Raw genomic sequence first — 17,059 nt, 5'->3', positions numbered from 1 at the left:
ATGCCAAAGGTTCAGCACGTGTGAAAGCTTGCTTCATTTTTAAAAAGAAAATGTAGTTAGGAGTACTCCTGCCCCTGAAACCTTCTCCCTCCCTTTTCAGTCATGCTTTGCATTTGCTGAAATCTGCACTCGAATGTAATCACTGAAGGCAGAGAGGGAGTCATTGCAGCAACATTAACCTCTGACTTTCCGTTCCCCCGCCCCCAACAATAGCCCTGATAAAACTACTCATCAGCAGTTTACCTTGGTGCAGTCTAAATTCTTTTCCATTTTGCTTATTTAAGATACGTTATTTGTAATTTCTCTGTACCAGAGTCTTTGTTTTTCTTTTAACGGCTGCATGCATATATTGCATTATATTTTAAGTTGCAAAGATGAGCCGGTATTAAATAATAGCAATAGCTATTATTATAGCTATTGAGATAGCTAATATCAAATTTCTAGAAACCATGACCTGGGAATTGATTTGAGGACTGGACAAAGTGGCAAAAGAGGAACAGTTGGTGTAGTGGTGAACATGCTGGATTAGAAACAAGAAACTATGAGTTCTAATCCCACTTTAGGTATGAAACCTGGCTCCTTGATTTTGGGCCAATCACTCTCTCTCGGCTCAGCCAGGTTATTGTTGTGTGGGGAAACAGGAGCATTAGGTATGTTCATAATTTTTAAAAAGTCAGCATCATCACCTTCATCAAAAATATGGAATACATGGATTTAGAGAAACTTTAAATACAAGAAAACCCCTAAGACTTAATTTCTGAGTTTAGAAATGTGTTTAGAATTGCACCACTTTTGTACTTTCTGAAGATTGTTCTAGATCAGGACTGTCAAACTTGCGGCCCACAGGTCACATGTGTCACACGCTGCCCACGCCCAGTTAGCAAAGCGGGGAAAGTTGTGATACTTCACATGACGTTTTCGTGACGACCTGAGTTTGACACCCCTGTTCCAAATACTTTATATGAACTTCACTAATATTTCCAAATCTAGAAAATCCCAGATCAAACATCTTTGTTTGGCCTTTCTTTTTCCATCTAAAGCAGAGGTTCCCAACTTGGAGGTACGGGACAATATTCCAGGGGGTGCGAGAAAAGTCCAGATAAATAATAGGATATTGGCTATATGTTGGAATTTTTATTTATTATTCAATGGATTAACTTTGTTTTCATTTTAGAGTTAAGTATAGTTATTTAGTGGCCGTCACATACATAGCTGAAAAGATTCAATCCTACCACATATTTAACGCATTCAGTAGTTCCTAAAGTCTAAATTTCAGGGAATGTGAGGTTCGAGTGAAATTTCTTTAGGGGTGCAGGGCGAAAAAAAGGTTGGGAACCACTGATCTAAAGGATTTGTCTTTCTTTGTTTCTTCTGCTTCCATTCTCTTCTCAGTTCTGGACCTTTGTCCAGGACTAATGATTTCATCTCTATCCTTCATTAAGATTGGGGATATTGGTGCGATAGTAATTGAGAGGACAAATAGGCAAGGCGTACCTGCATTCCTGTTAGTTCCCCAAGTGATTTATTTTGTGAAATCAGAAAAAGTGCCCCTAATGAGGTCAGCTCTTCTTTTGACCTATGATGTTCTTCCCACTGGAAAATGATAGACCTACCCAGAGGCTACTCCAGGAAGAGGAGAGATTATTTGTTCACTGTTGCAATAAAAAAAGTAATGTGCTCCTGTCCATATCGTGCCATTAATATAGAATTTAATTTGAAACATTACATGTCTATACTGTATACGTCCTGTGTGGTTAGGAATGTATCTGTTATACAGAATAGGGCATCTTCTGAAAGCCAGTTCTATTGGGGGGGTGGATCCAGCTGATGGAAAACTGTGAGAAAAGAAAGAAAGGTTTAATATTACAAAGTTTCAAGTTACCTGTTGCTGTTTCCTGATGCTAAATGAGAAAGAAGTATGGCAATGTGTTTCATATTGTTTCATGGTTTTGAGGCAGGGAATAGGATATGTGCTGGAAGAGTTACTGAATCTTATTTGTCCCGTTGTAGTAGAAACAAATTAATCTATTATTATGAGAGAGGCTGAACCCCCTTTCTGTGGAATCACATTTCTGTCAATCGCCGTTCAAGAGCTAGAAAAGAGAATTTGGCCTCCACCTGCCAATCAAGTGTCTTCTGGGACATAATTGCACAAGTCTCTGGAGCTAATTCGGATCCTGAGTTGTTCTAGAAATGATTAGTTAAGGTTAAAGAGGTCTGTAACTCATCCTTTCGAATGTATGCATCTTTAAACAAGCAAAAGGGTTGTTTCAAGAGGGCATGATTCTTGCTCTTTTTTTTTTTTTAAGTGAAAGCCGTTGGCCAATCAAGAGAAGTGCTGTCCATCAACCCAAGTGTCTTCCTTTAAGCAGTTATTTGGCCTTTGCTAAGCAGCATCAGGACAAATAGGAGAAGTGGCGGGGGGCGGGGGGGGGCATTGTCACATTGAAAGTGTGTGAATGAAGTTTTGAGCTCCGCATTTATGTTACTAAGAGAGATATTTGCTAAGTGAATTTTGGCCCATTTTACGACCTTTCATGTCACAGTTGTTAAGTGACTCCACAGTTGTTTAAGTTAGTAACATGGTTGTTAAGAGAATCTGGCTTCTCCCGTTGACTTTGCTTGTCAGAAGGTCACAAAAGGTGGATCACATGTCATTAATATGAGTCAGTGGACAAACGCGTGCCTTTTGATCACGTGACCATGGGGATGCTACAAGGCTGTCATAAATTGGAAAAACTGTCACGTTTTTTCAGTGTCGCTGTTAACTTCGAACAGTCACTAAGTGAACTGCTGTAAGTCGAGGACTAGCTGTATCCTTCAGGAACAGTGTTTATGAACCCCACTAACAAGATTCAAGTGTAATTGGAAATATAAAGTGCTCCGTAGAAATTCCACCAGGGAGGCGAAGGCTTAGCCACCATTCTTCCTCTGATTGTATAGGCAGTGATGTTCTGAGATGCCAGTGCAAAGCTGGTCTGTGGTTAACTTAAATTTCCTTTGTCTCTTTCTTTTTAGCTGACATTATCTCTACAGTAGAATTCAACCACACAGGAGAATTACTGGCGACAGGGGACAAGGGGGGTCGTGTTGTAATATTTCAACGTGAGCAGGAGGTAAGTGCTGGTGACTGAAAAAAATGCCCATTTTTACCCTTTTAAAAGAAGTTTCCTGCTGCTTCCTAATCTTTGTGTGTCACTCTTTACCCGGCTTCTATCCAGCATGTACAACGTGAAAAGTAAGAAAGAACAGTTACAGAGTTTTTAGTGACATTATCTCCCATTCCCTTCCATTTATTTCCCAATGCAAGCCCAAATATAGAAGGATTTTGCAAATATCTGTTTCCTTTCTTTCGTCTGTTATTTTCTATTGGTCTCCCAACTCTTTGTCTAGAAACCATGTTCCAGATATTTAAGCTTACCTTGTTCTGTGAATTCATAACTGTGTACTTTCTGTTGCAGAGAATTTTGTGCACAAGTCAAGCTGGATTTGTTCTTTGAATTGAGCGATTGTTTGCTTCATGCCAATTTGTCTTTAAGTTGAATGATAGGGAGGCCCTGATGCATTCTTGAATCAAAATGAAACAAAGATACTCTTCCTGCTTCCTGTCACTGATGAACATAGAAAGTGACACAGGAGGAGAAGGCATTGTGCAAGAAATAGCTCTGCTTTGGTACCTAAACTGCAATGTGTCACCGTAATCAGACATTTTCCTCTCTTTTAACAATCTTCAGAGAACAAAAGAATCAATTGAAAATTTGCTAGCTCTGGCACGTCTAAGAATCCCTTTATGTTTCTTTCCCACTCCTGCAGAGCAAAAATCAGCCCCATCGCAGGGGAGAATATAATGTTTACAGCACATTCCAGAGCCATGAACCTGAGTTCGATTACCTGAAGAGCTTAGAGATAGAGGAGAAGATCAATAAAATACGATGGCTCCCACAGCAAAATGCAGCCTATTTCCTTCTCTCCACCAATGGTATGTTATAACAACAGGTACCTTTTTTTTTTTTTGCTTTCCAGTCAAAATATCCTGCTTTGATAGGTTGTGATCATTCATACTTGTAATCTCTCTATAAGACAAATATTTATTGCTCTGTTTGATCCAGAGAGAGCAACTCAAGAGCGATTGTGGTGGAGATATTCCTAATATTGAATTTTCTCTCTTTCTTTCTGTAATATGTCTTAAAATGCCCCAAGCATATTTTTCCAGATCATTTACAAGGTAAAGAAAGACGCAGCGTCATAACATCCGCCGGTTTCCTCAGTATCTTCTGATAAGTTGGGTGTAATTCCACAATTTTGGGATCAGAGGTAGCCCCAATCCTTCTGGAAAACACCAGGTAAAGAAAGACAGCTGTAGTAGATGAGAACTGAGTCGGCAGGCTGAAATTTCTCAAACTGCCTGCGTGGAACATGGTGTCCTGTTCCTAGAGTGAAGAATATATGCTCTTACTACTCACCCTAAAGGTGTTATTTTTGGAAGATGCTAGCCTAAATATAGAAGGATTTTGCAAATATCTGTTTCAGTCCTTTCATCTACTATTGGTCTATTTCTGTTGGTCTCCCAACTCTTTTTCTAGAAACTTTATCTTTTGGAAGATAAAGTATATATCTGCTTCCAAGTTTCAAATGTCATGAAGAGCAGTGGATTACAAGAGACCCTGATTTAGTCCAGGATGTTTAAGTTGTTGCATAACCAACTTCAGTTGTATGGGGCAAAGGATTCCTGATTCAGGAAGTAACTTCGGGAAGTTAAAGCATTAAAGAAGAATATTTGTAGATCAGGGTTGAAATGAGGGGTCTCTGAGCTTGCTTGTTTTCTTGCAGATGTTTATTACCCTAACTAAGTAACTTCATCAGTGCTAGTAAGAGTGCTGTTTACTGTCAGTTTATATTCTGGTGTCTTGCCTATCTGTGTAGGGGAGGGGAATCTTAGAGATTCTTGGTTGGTTGGATGACTCGATGACTAATGATTCTTTGGCAGTTTCTTGATTGGGATATTGTTTACTTGATTGTTGGTTTAACCAACGTTAACTTCAGACTCACAATCAAGTAAGCAATACCCCAATCAAGAAACCCACACAGACAGGCAAGACACCAGAATATAAACAGCACTCCTTACTAGCACTGATGATGTTACCTAGCTAGGGGAATGAAAAAATCTGCAAGAAAACAAGCAAGCTCAGAGAGCACCAAGGATCCCTCAATTAAAGCATTGCCCAATCCGAGCCCAGTATGAAATACTAGCTGATGAGAAATATCTGCAGTGAAGAAACACAACACTTGGGAGTAAAGAGGACTTCTCAACAGATGGTCAGGGTTTTTTTTTTAATTAGTACTGAGTTCCTGCCTTTGTACAGCTCTGATTAACACATATTAATGAAACAAGGGAGTATTGATGAATCAAAGAAGTGACAGTTCTGCTTTATCCTGCACTGATGAGGTCACATTTAGAAGTCTGTGTCTGCAAATCTGGTTACAACACTATAAAAAAGATGCTGCAGACCTGGAAGGAGTGTAAAGAAGAGCAACAAAGATGATAAGGGGCCTGGAGCTAAATTCTATGAACAGCAGAAGGAACTAGGCATGTTTATAACCATGAAGAGAAGGCTGAGGAAGACTCGTATGAGTCTTCCAATACTTGAAAGGCGGCATTAGTTTATTCTCCATAGCACCCAAGAATAGGACAGGAAACAATCAGTGGAAGCTCATCGGAGGAAGATCCAACTTGGAAATAAGGAGAAACTTCCTGATCATGAGAACTGTTAAGCAGTGGAATAGCTTGCCTCCTGGAATTGTAGGTGCTCCATCATTGGTGGTTTTACAAGAAAAGATTGAACAAAAGATTGGCTGAGATAGTATGAGGACTCTTGCCTTGGGTAAAGAGTTCAGTTAGAAGACCTCCAAGGTCCCTTCCAATTCTATGATTCTATAAAACCTTGGTGATTGACTTCTTGCCTCATCTTCAACAGAGCCTGGAATTTAATTTTACCTCTTTGTTAACCATCTTTTTGTGTGCTATATAGGTATCAGAAGCAAGTGTTTCTCAATATCAGCCATGGTAATATTTGTGGACTTCAACTCCTAAAATTCTGAGGAATTCTGCGAATTGAAGTCCATACATCTTAAAGTTGCTAAATGAGGTTGAAAAGCATTGCTTTAGGCTGCCCACTGCCTAACAAAATAGCTCATAACTCCTATCCCAGCATTGTCTCTTCTACCTTGTTTTTTTCAGCTCTCTCCCTCTCCAGGAACCAGGCTGTTCCACAGCTTAATAGTTTTCTCCATCAAGAAATTCCTCCTTATTTCCAGTTTTGATCTTCCTTTAACCAGCTACCTATTGCTTCTTGTCCTACTTTTAGGGGCTATGTTAGAATGAATAGATGCCTCTGGCAGCTCTTTGTTCTTGTTCAAGATTTAGTGCCTATGAATTTAGTTCCATATTGTTGGAAATATGGGGTGGGGGAATTTTATGCTACTTATGTTCCCTGGTTGCTGATTTACACATTACCTATAAAATCTGATGCTGGTTATGATCAGTGATTAACTATCAAAGGGCAATTGAGACAGAGGTGCCTAGAGGTTTGTCTGCACATTAGGCACTCTAGTAACACAAGGTCAAACTGTAGTAAACAAACACTGAATTTGAAAGTTCTTATCATTTTGCTAGATCATTTGCAAAATGGTATCTAGCAAGTTTTATTGCAACGTAAAATACAAAATCTGAAATGAAAGGGGAAAACAAAGGCTGTAAAGCACTTTGCACTTGAAGGAAATAAGGTGCTTTGGAGTGTCAGGGCATGCAAATATAGAATCATTTTGCCACTCTTTAAAGTAGGCATTGAGCAATCCCAGGAGAAAATACATATGATTGATATGTTGCAGAAAAGTACTCTCTTTCTGACCAAGGCCCTTGGAAGCATTGACTTCAAAGTTATAACTATATAAAATAATATTAAAGCATGCCATGGAAGCTTTAAAAAATGTGCTGAATATTTTAGGGAATGCCATCTAACATTGCAGGGAGAGGAAGAAAAGGAAATGCAAGCTATCTTAAGCCAAATGGACCAAGACTATTAATTTTACCCCCTTTAATTAATTAGTTGGCTGGTTACTTCAGTAGTTTTTTCGGGGGTCAAAAAAAAATAAGGCCCGGCCTTATTTTGTGAGAAACACAGTAAAAATATAATAAAGTGGGCCTGATTAATAATAGAGATCACTGTAAGACAGGACAAATAATGTGGGTGTGGTTTTTATAGGGTAAAATGGAAAATTACCCATGGGTTTGCCAATAACCTGATGAAAAAAAAAATCTTCAATAGCAGAAAAATGCTGATCAGCTTATTTTATTTATTTATTTAGTTTGTCAAGCATGTATGAGAAAACAAGTATAACTATGAATATAACATATAAATGTATAATTATAAACAGGTATAAGTATACACATAATAAATGAGTATGAATAAATGGGAACAGTAGCACAGGGAAGGTAGGCTTGCTGGTGCGCTTATGCACGCCCTGTTACAGATCTCTTAGGAATGGAGTGAGGTCCACGGTAGACAGTTTAAGGTTAAAATTTGGTGGGGTTTGAACAACAGAGACAAGTAGTGAGTTCCAGGCATTGACCACTCTGTTGCTGAAGTCGTATTTTCTGCAATCGACTTTGGAGCAGTTTACTTTGAGTGTGTATCTATTGTTTGCCCATGTGTTATTGTGATTCAAGCTGAAGTAGTCATTGACAGGTAAGACGCTGTAGCAGACAATTTTGTGCACTAAGTTTAGGTCAGACTGTAGGCGGTGTAGTTCTAAGTTGTCTAGGTCCAAAATTTGAAGCCTAGTGGCATAAAGTATTCTACTGCGAGCTGAGGAGTGGAGTGCTCTTCTCGTGAAATACCTCTGGACTCGTTCAATTGGATTAATGTCCATTATACAGTGTCGCTTCCAGGCAGGTGAGCTGTATTCGAGAATTGGTCTGGTGAAGGTTTTATATGCCCTGGTTTGCAGTTCAATGTTACCCGAGAAGAAGCTTCGCAAAATTAGGTTAACAACTCTTAATGCTTTCTTGGCAACGCTTTACAGTGAGCTCTGGGACTTAGATCTTTTGAAATGAGTACTCCTAGATCCTTGACAGAGTGAGGGTTGTCTACAAGGTTGTATCTGCCCAGTTTGTATTTAGTGTTCTGATTTTTGTTGCCAATGTGTAAGACAGAGCATTTGTTGATTGAGATTTGAAGTTGCCAATTATTCGACCATTCTGATACATAGTCAGGATCACTTTGTAGGGCAGCAGTATTGTCAGTGGTGTTAAATATGGTTAACTAAATCAAGTTAATATGTTTAACTGTGTTTGGTCCTAAATATGAATCTTTCTGGCCCCCCTATTCTCAGCCCTCACACGATCAATTTATTACAATACAGTGATTAGAGACAACTTGTCTTTGATAACTCTAATGTAAGAAAATCACTCTCACACTCTAATTTTTGTTTTGATTCAGCTTCAAATTGTATCAGGTTTAATGTACCTAATACAGTGACTGAAAGCTTAGTGGGGGGGTTTTAATATCTTGACTGTGCCGGAAAGGCCATGACAGAATTTGTGTGGGTATGTTTCAGTTTTCATTTCCTAAGCATAAATGTAGATTATGTTCACATAACTGTCACTAGATCCAGTGTTGTTATCAGAATGGATGAGCTTTAAGATGAATGTGACTTAATTACTACAGAGGAAAGAGGTCTAATTATCTTTCATCGTCAACTTACTTTGTGTTGGAGAATTTACCCTATTGATCATTGTAATAAAATTCTGAGAGTTATTAAACTCATTTGAGGGGAAGACTCACCGAAACCCAATGAAGATTAATTAGATAGCCTAATGTTCTCATAATTGAGTTTTTAAATAGTTTTTTTATTCATAGGAGAAAGTGTTTTCATATGCTGGGAAGATCTCCAAATAGCTCAGGCGTTACTTCTATCAGTTGTCCCTTAATGTTCCTTAATATTCCTTTCCAAAAACACAGTATGTGAAAACTGAACTTTTTTCAGGATGAGTTAATACCACAAAATCTATGGGAGTCAACTGCAATCCTTAAGTGAAAAATGGGGATGGGAGAAATAAAGATGAATCAGATTGTCTTTAAAACTTGTGGGAACAATGACAAACTGCTGATAGAATGCCCACCAGGAGTGGGAAATGAAAACACCATTATTCAGAATAAAAGCCACATGTTCCTGAGGCTCTTTTTCCTGCAGGATTTCATGGTACACAATAAACAGAATGACAGCAAAATGATGAAGCCAATGGAAAGATTCACCTGCCAGGCAAGCTGGCAATTGTGGAATTTAACATGGGTTCAGCGTCAATGATAAAGTGTCAGTTTTTATTCCTATCATTGAGCTTGAAACTGACTTTTGGGTAAATTACCAACATGATTGGACTCCTTTTTCATGCATACATTGCTATCTTTTGTACTTGCAGTGTAATATGTTGCAATCAAAGCTTGGCTAGAGCAGTTAGATCTCACGTAACTCAAAATTGCTTTTATGGAGCATTGGGTGCCCTGGCTTTCAGTCTAAATTGTTCCCTCCTCTTAGACCAAAGTAAAATTAATTGAGCTTGACATATCCAACATGCAGGGTATTCAATTTTAGCACCCAGTTTGTAATCAGAACTCTTGTTCATTTAGACCTATATTTATAGTCTACAACTTCAAAACTTGGTTTGAAATATTCAGAAATGAGATAGAAGAAGAAACTAGGCCATGAATTTTTTTTAATCAAATGTCAGGGAGCTTCAGAAGGACTCTGGAAGTCCACAGAAGTAGTCATCAAAGGATGACTCAGTCACAGCTCAGTGACTACACTTTCCCTTTTCTGCAGCTGTATGTTCAGTATTTTCTGTTTTAACTGGTATGTGATGATGAGACAAGCTGTAGAAAAAACAATTACTACCCACCTGCCTTCAATCGAGGACCTGTATACTGCACGAGTCAAAAGAGGGCTGTGAAAATATTTACAGACCCCTCACATCCCGGACATAAACTGTTTCAACTACTTCCCTCAAAACAACACTATAGAGCACTGCACACCAGAACAACTAGACACAAGAACAGTTTTTTTCCCAAAAGCCATCACTCTGCTAAACAAATAATTCACTCAACACTGTTCAACTATTTACAAAGTGTACACTTCTATTACTGTTAATCTTCTCATCACTCCTTATCACCCATACCCTCCCACTTGTGATTGTAGGACTGTAACTTTGTTGCTTGTATCCTTACGATTTATATTGACTGTTTTCTAGTATGATTTGATTGTTGATTGTACCCTATGACTATCATTAAGTGTTGTACATTAAGATTCTTGATTCTTAACGAATGTACCTTTTCTTTATGTATACTGAGAATATTTACACCAAGACAAATTCCTTGTGTGTCCAATCACACTTGGCCAATAAACTATTCTGTTCTGTTCTGTTCTGTTCTACTCTACTCTACTCTACTCTACTCTACTCTACTCTACTCTACTCTATGTAGATGGGACATGAATGCCACAGAATCTGAAGAACATGCACTATCTTAGTCTTTTATTGTTCCTTTTTGTTTTAACCAAGCTAAATTATAGTGCAATTTGCAAATATAGTCACTACTATATTCAATCCTAACTCTAGATCATTTTTAATACATAGAAATATCATTCCTAGTATATATATCCTTGAAAGTTCCTACTATTTGTGTCTATTATTGTAAAAACTCATCCTTTGTCTGAGCAAGAAGACTGCTGAAGCTACATGAAGAGGTCTTGGGCTTCAGCCTCTTAAGACTGGGGTCCTCAACTCCTGATCTGTGGAATGGCACCAGGCCTTGGCATGCCAGCAACTGGGGCTGGGCCACACAAACAAGCAAAGCCCCATTTTCAGGTTGCAGGCAGCACACGAAACCTCCTTCCCTCAAAACGACACTATAGAGCACTGCACACCAGAACAACCCTCCGGTTCGCAGAAAAACCTCTCTCCATGGAACCGGTCCCTGTTGCCCAACACATTGTGGGTCGCTGTATTATGATCCAATAAATTAGTGTTCTCAAGCTTGGTAACCTTTAAGTTATGATTGCTTCAATTCCCAGAATTTCCTCCAGCATACTGGCTCAGAATTCTGGGGGTTGGAGTTCATATATCTTAAAGTCTCCAATTTTGAAAAACATTGCAATTGACAAAGGTTCAATTACACATTTCTCATTTTCCCATAGTCATTGATTCTTTTTAGACTCTTCAGCTGCCTTCTGCCTTATAGAAGATGGTAGCAGTGATAAAATAACTGGTCATTGCTGATGAACTGTGCAAGTGATAAGTGATAATACATAATTCAGTAAATCAATTAAGCATTCTGATTTTCTTCCAGATAAAACTGTGAAACTATGGAAAGTCAGTGAACGAGATAAAAGACCAGAGGGCTATAATCTCAAAGATGAAGATGGACGCCTCCGAGACCCCTCCACAATTACCACACTACGGGTATAGCAAATAAGACTTTCCTACTTTCTTCCTGCTAAAAGAGAGAATTGTAACATTTTACTTTTGGTTGTATGGATCAGTAGTATCTGATTTCATTTAGTCTCAATGTTTTACGTGCCAGGAATTTCTTCTGTTTGGATGTAGCAATTGATACGACTTGACACTGATGTCACTCCATCATTCCTGCCTGAGACAAGTTAAGGTGGTTTTAGTTATGCACTAACTGCCTGGTTGAGTCACTGAGTACTTTACCTTGGAGAAACTTCTGTTTTGAAAGGCAGCATTTTGTATTCTTAAAAGAAGACATACATAAAAACACTCACACTCGATTTGATGTATTTAGTTTAACTCCAATAGAAAGCTTGGCTACACATAATAAAAGAATCTGTGTAAGTGGGAGCAGTTTCCAGCTCATTAAGATGAAGAGCATGTCATTTATTGCTAGGGTGAATGTTTTGTTTGCTATAGTTCCTGAATGCTCAAAAGATTTGAATGACCCGTTTTAGATGTCAGCAACTGACCCATAGATGTCCATGGGGGAGGGCAAGCAACTGTTGTAATGTGTGTTAAGGCATCATCACACAAATGGCATCAGGACACATTTGACATCATTTTGATAGCTCTGAGGCTTCAAATAGAGGGCTTGTTGAAGAAAGGCAAAGAAAGCCATTGAGCAGCATTTTATTTCTTATTTTAAAGATAAAAATGTAAGAGCATGATAGGCAAAAGGTAAATAGGTAAATTACCATGATAGGTAAATTTTAAAGGTAAAAGCATAGAACATTTCTTTGCTGATTCAAATTCTATTAAACTTATGTTTATCAGGGAGTGATGGCTCAGCGCTAAAAGATGCTGAGCTTGTCAACTGGAAAGCTGACAGCCGGGTTCGAGACCCAAGCGCCACGCAACAAAGTGAGCTCCCATTTCTTTCCCCAGCTTCTGCTTATCTAGCAATTTGAAAGCATGCAAATGCTAGTAGATAAATAGGTACCACTTTGGCGGGAAGATAACAGTGTTCCATGTGCCTTTGGCGTATAGCCATACTGGGCCACATGACTTCAGACAATGCTGGCTTTCTTGGCCAAGAAACGGAGATGAGCACTGCGCCCAAGAGTCAGGCACAGCTGGGCAGGGAAAACTTTACCTTATGTTTATTACCAGTAGCATACCATAAGACTTTCGGGTCCAATGTCAAAGGAGCTGTTACATTGTTTTTCTTCTAAAAGAATTAAGAAATATGTGTACTTAGACATGGATGCTTACTTACTAGGATTCTGAAGCTTCAGCAGTAGTTTCATCCTGAATTTCAACAAGCGCAAGCTTCTCGTGTTGAAGCTTTTTCATTTTTGTTCAGAATATTGAGATATATGTTATCTTTTCTCTTTCCCTCCAATTGTAGAAAATGGTTGTCTTAATACGATCATCAATTTATTCTATAGTAATATAGTTCTTCAATATTAATTCTGAATAGTTCTAAACATTGTGGCTGTAATTACTTTCACTCAAATTTACAGCTTCTGGTTTTATTAGTACCAGGCCAGCAAGGGCATTTAATAACTCCAGACAGCTAATTAATTCTAACTAAGAAACAAATGTCTTCCATGTTGCATTGTCCCTTCTTGCTAGTAGGCACGATGTTCAAGACTGAGAAAAAGTTTTGACCTTTCTATATAGTATATTTATAGTTATTTTGGGTGCATCATGTAGAAGCCTGCAGTTTCACTGAGAGTACCTTTTAAAATAATTTATCAAAGCTCTTCTATTGGTTAAATTGGTTTATGTCAGTAGATCAGCCCGCTCTTATCTTAATATAGTTTCCTTAAAAACACTGTCAAATAAACGTTACTTAGTGTTTCCTTCTTCTGTTTCTTAGGACATTAGAGATGAATTGAGTATTAAAAGACAGCTTGCATCTTTTGTTTTTTCCAAGCAGAAATTATCCAAATAAGGGTCCAAGCAGAAATTATCCAAATAACAAAAGTTCTAGTGGTACTACTGTAATGACATCTCATCATGAAATATCCCATTAACAGTTTAAACCTGTGTTTCTCAACCTTGACAACTTTAAGATGGGTGGACTTCAATTCCCAGAATTCCCAGCACTGTTAAAAATTAGTAGCCAATACTCTTGCTTATCATTAATTCCTTATTGCATTTCTTACCCTCAGGGTGGTATAATCCATAATCAAAATATGCATATACAAGAGTCTTACTTTTATATTACTGTATTATGTAGGAAGTCTCCATTCTAAGGAAGGATTAGGAGAAATGATTACACAGTCCGGAGATTGAAGCAAACATGAGAAAGAAAGTCAAAATAATTCTCTTTGATTTTGTTTAAGAGGCAGCAAAAAGGACACTCTGGCAGGCTTTCAGAGCACTATGTTTCTACCCTATAACAATAAATGATTATTCCAGGAAACCTTGCAGTGCCCTATCTTTAAAGTCTGAGAGACGGCAAGCATAACAGCCTCAGCTCAGTGGTTAGAGTGCTGTACTGCAGGCTACTTGCTGACTATTGGCTGTTCAAATCTCACCAGGCTCAAGGTTGACTCAGCCTTCCATCCTTCCAAAAAATGAGGACCCAGATTGTTGAGGGCAGTATGCTGACTCTGTAAACCACTTAGAAAGGGTTGTAAAGCACTATAAAGCGGTCTAAGTGCTATTGCTAGTACTATATTGTTAGCCTTGCTAGGTAGACTACACCAGGAAATCAATTCCGCAATTAGTTCTAAAATTACTTTCAGTTAGTTAGTTAGTTTACTTTATTGTCATCGTACCTCGTACAACGAAAAGTATATAAGAAGTAGGCAAGTCTCATTGTGCTACATACTCTCTCCCTTCCTACATTCCATTGAATCACTGGGATATAAGTAAGAACTTCCAATTATTATCTGCTTTTTCAGGGCATGAAGAATATTTGCCTAGATCACAATCCTTGCATATTTCTTTCAGGGTCAACTTCCTTAACTCTTTATACATTTGAAGTGTTGAGCAATAAAAATAATAGTGAGATCAGATGGAAATGAAATGTGAAATATAAAAACTGTGATAATTATACTGAAGTCTGGATCCCAATTGTAGCCAGCCTAAAGCTACCAAGTGCATAATAGATGCCTTCCTTGGTGCATGCTATGTTTCATGTTCCCTATATTTACTTGTTACTCTTTTCAATTAAATGAAGATCTTTTCAGTTAAATGAAAAGTGAGGCTGCTGTATTCAGAATGCCAACCTCTAACATAAGATTTATATTCATGAAGAGTCTGGATCTCATGTACACTCAGGACATATTTTTAGGCCATTAAAATTATAGACTGTCACAAGCTGAGCACTGGGAAGTCTGTTTACCTGCCTAGAAAAACAGAAAGGAAGAAAAAAGTGGTGAAGAAGATCTTGGGAGAAAAGGAAGGATGATGGCATGCAGCCTCACATGTTTGCCTTCTCATAGATAGATGTTTTGTGATTTGCCAGACCCATCCTGACAGCAGTTTTCTGTCATAGGCTCTCAGAATGCCAAACGTGACAAACCCAGCCACAAAAGATGCAATAAAGTCCAACTTTATATATATATAAAATGCAGTTCAAGGTGTTTGAAGATCAAAAGAAGCAGGATGCAGCCACAAGTGCACAATTGGAAACTCACCCCTCCTTTTAACGTGCATTGCACTTCTGTTCACACCAGAATCTTTCTGTTAAATTTTGGAATGATAAATGAGGAAGCCATGTCTGACTGAGTTGAGCTGCTTGATCAGGGCCAGGATAACATTTCACAGGTTTGATAAATTTCATGCAGCTGACTAATACAACTACCCCAGTGGTAGGATTCAAAATTTGTTACTTCCAGTTCTGTGGGAGTAGCTTGGTGGGTGTGGCTTAGTTGGCATGGCAGGGGAAGGATACTGTAAAATTTCCATTCCATCCTCACTTCTGGTGGAAGGTTACTGCAAAATCCCATTCCCTCCCTATCCCACTAACCTGCTTTCTAGCTCCGTTCTCCTGTGCAGGGCAATAAAAGAAGACCAGCCAATCAGTTGGGACTCGGGAGGAAGAGAATAGATGGAGGTGGGGGCAATCAGAGGTGGTATTTGCCATTTTTCCGAACTACTCAAAATTTCCGCTACCGGTTCTCCAGAATTGGTCAGAACCTGTTGAATACCACCTCTGAACTACCCACCTGGTAATTTAGAGCTTTAGTAATCCAAGTAATGCTGATAAACATACTGTAATACTCATAATCTAAGTGACATTTACTGTTTGCAATTTTGTCTCCCAATGCAAATTGCTAAAAAAAAAACAACCCAGTTGCTGTAATTTCTTTACATTTGTAATAGGGAATCTTCAGGGAATACATAACCGCTACATTAAAACACTTTCAAGAAGTAGTGTATTTTCTAAATGTCAAATTTGATTGTGCTTATTATGTAGCACAGATACTGGCATCATGTAAGAGCTCTGGATGCCTTTACATTTGCAGCTCCTCATTCTGAGATTTACTAAAAGCAATAAAAAGTTAAGCTTGTTTTATTACTTCGCTACTGCCTTTTTATCTGGAACCGATAGTATTATAGAGAAATCTTCCTCCTCAGAGATCAACAAAATACCTTGCTTTTTTGCAATAACCTCTTGCCTGTTTCTGACAATAATTCCCATCCATTTTCCAATCTGTGCTTTTTCCTAAAGACTCCCATGAAAATAAAAGATTTCGGTATTTAGGATGAATAGGGAGAGTGAAATTAGGTTGAAGTTCATGAGTGTATTTTTGATATCAAAAGCAAGTCTATGCATCATTATTTCAGTGGTTTAGAAACCCCTCAAATGTCACATATTTATTTTAATAACTTAATGAAAAGTGGTCCATAGTTTAGCTTAGTTTACATGAAAAAGGAGAAGTGCATATTGCTGTCCTTCTTAGGGAATCATCATGTGAGCCAGTTTTATGAACCATGCAGACAGGGAAAATGCTACTCCTTGTTCGGAAACAGTAAAACAATATTCTGGGAAATAAATCACTGTAATAAAAAAAGGTTTGCGTTGTATTTTATATGAAATTTGGGTGTAATCCATTTGGAAGTTTATAATCCTGTCATCTAAAAGGGAGGGAAAGGAAGTAAAATAAAATCTTCTGGGATAAGAATTTTCTAGTTCACGGTAATGAGTTTTAATCTGAATTTTCTTTTTACTGTTTACAGCTGGAAGAAGAAAAAAATGTAAAGCTAGGTTGTCTAAGCAACAAATTGATCTTTAAGACTCTCAGAAGTACAGAAGCATTTTAGAAGGACACCATGTCCTGGACTCAGAGTGCACTCTTTCTGAGCTTGTTGCCAGTGAGGGCATTGATAGCAGAACATTTATATTTGCTGAAAATGGGCCTGCACTCCAGGTTGAAAAACCTTATATTCTTTTACAGATAACAGATAATAACAGATAACAGATAGTCAGAGTTGGAAGGGACCTTGTGAGACCCTACACCATTTCTGACAAATGGCAGTCCAATCTCTTCCTGAAAGTCAGGATTCTTCATATTTACTGGACATAAATCCCATTGA

The 17,059-nt window shown here is 38.2% G+C and overlaps 1 protein-coding gene across 3 annotated transcripts in view; it reads left to right on the top strand.

The window, feature by feature from the left end:
* Positions 1-17,059, top strand: part of PPP2R2B (protein phosphatase 2 regulatory subunit Bbeta) — a 242,200-nt gene that overhangs the window by 154,299 nt on the left and 70,842 nt on the right. For all 3 annotated transcript variants that reach the window (XM_026696398.2, XM_026696397.2, XM_087924497.1), the window contains exons 2-4: positions 3,019-3,116; positions 3,814-3,979; positions 11,400-11,512. In XM_026696398.2, coding sequence (XP_026552183.2) covers positions 3,019-3,116; positions 3,814-3,979; positions 11,400-11,512 — 377 coding nt within the window. The remainder of the gene's footprint in view (positions 1-3,018; positions 3,117-3,813; positions 3,980-11,399; positions 11,513-17,059) is intronic.

Source organism: Pseudonaja textilis, chromosome 2 (assembly GCF_049901715.1).
Source record: "Pseudonaja textilis isolate UNSWEBS1 chromosome 2, rPseTex1.2, whole genome shotgun sequence".
Lineage (NCBI taxonomy): Eukaryota > Metazoa > Chordata > Lepidosauria > Squamata > Elapidae > Pseudonaja > Pseudonaja textilis.
This window is presented reverse-complemented; position numbering and strand designations above follow the sequence as displayed.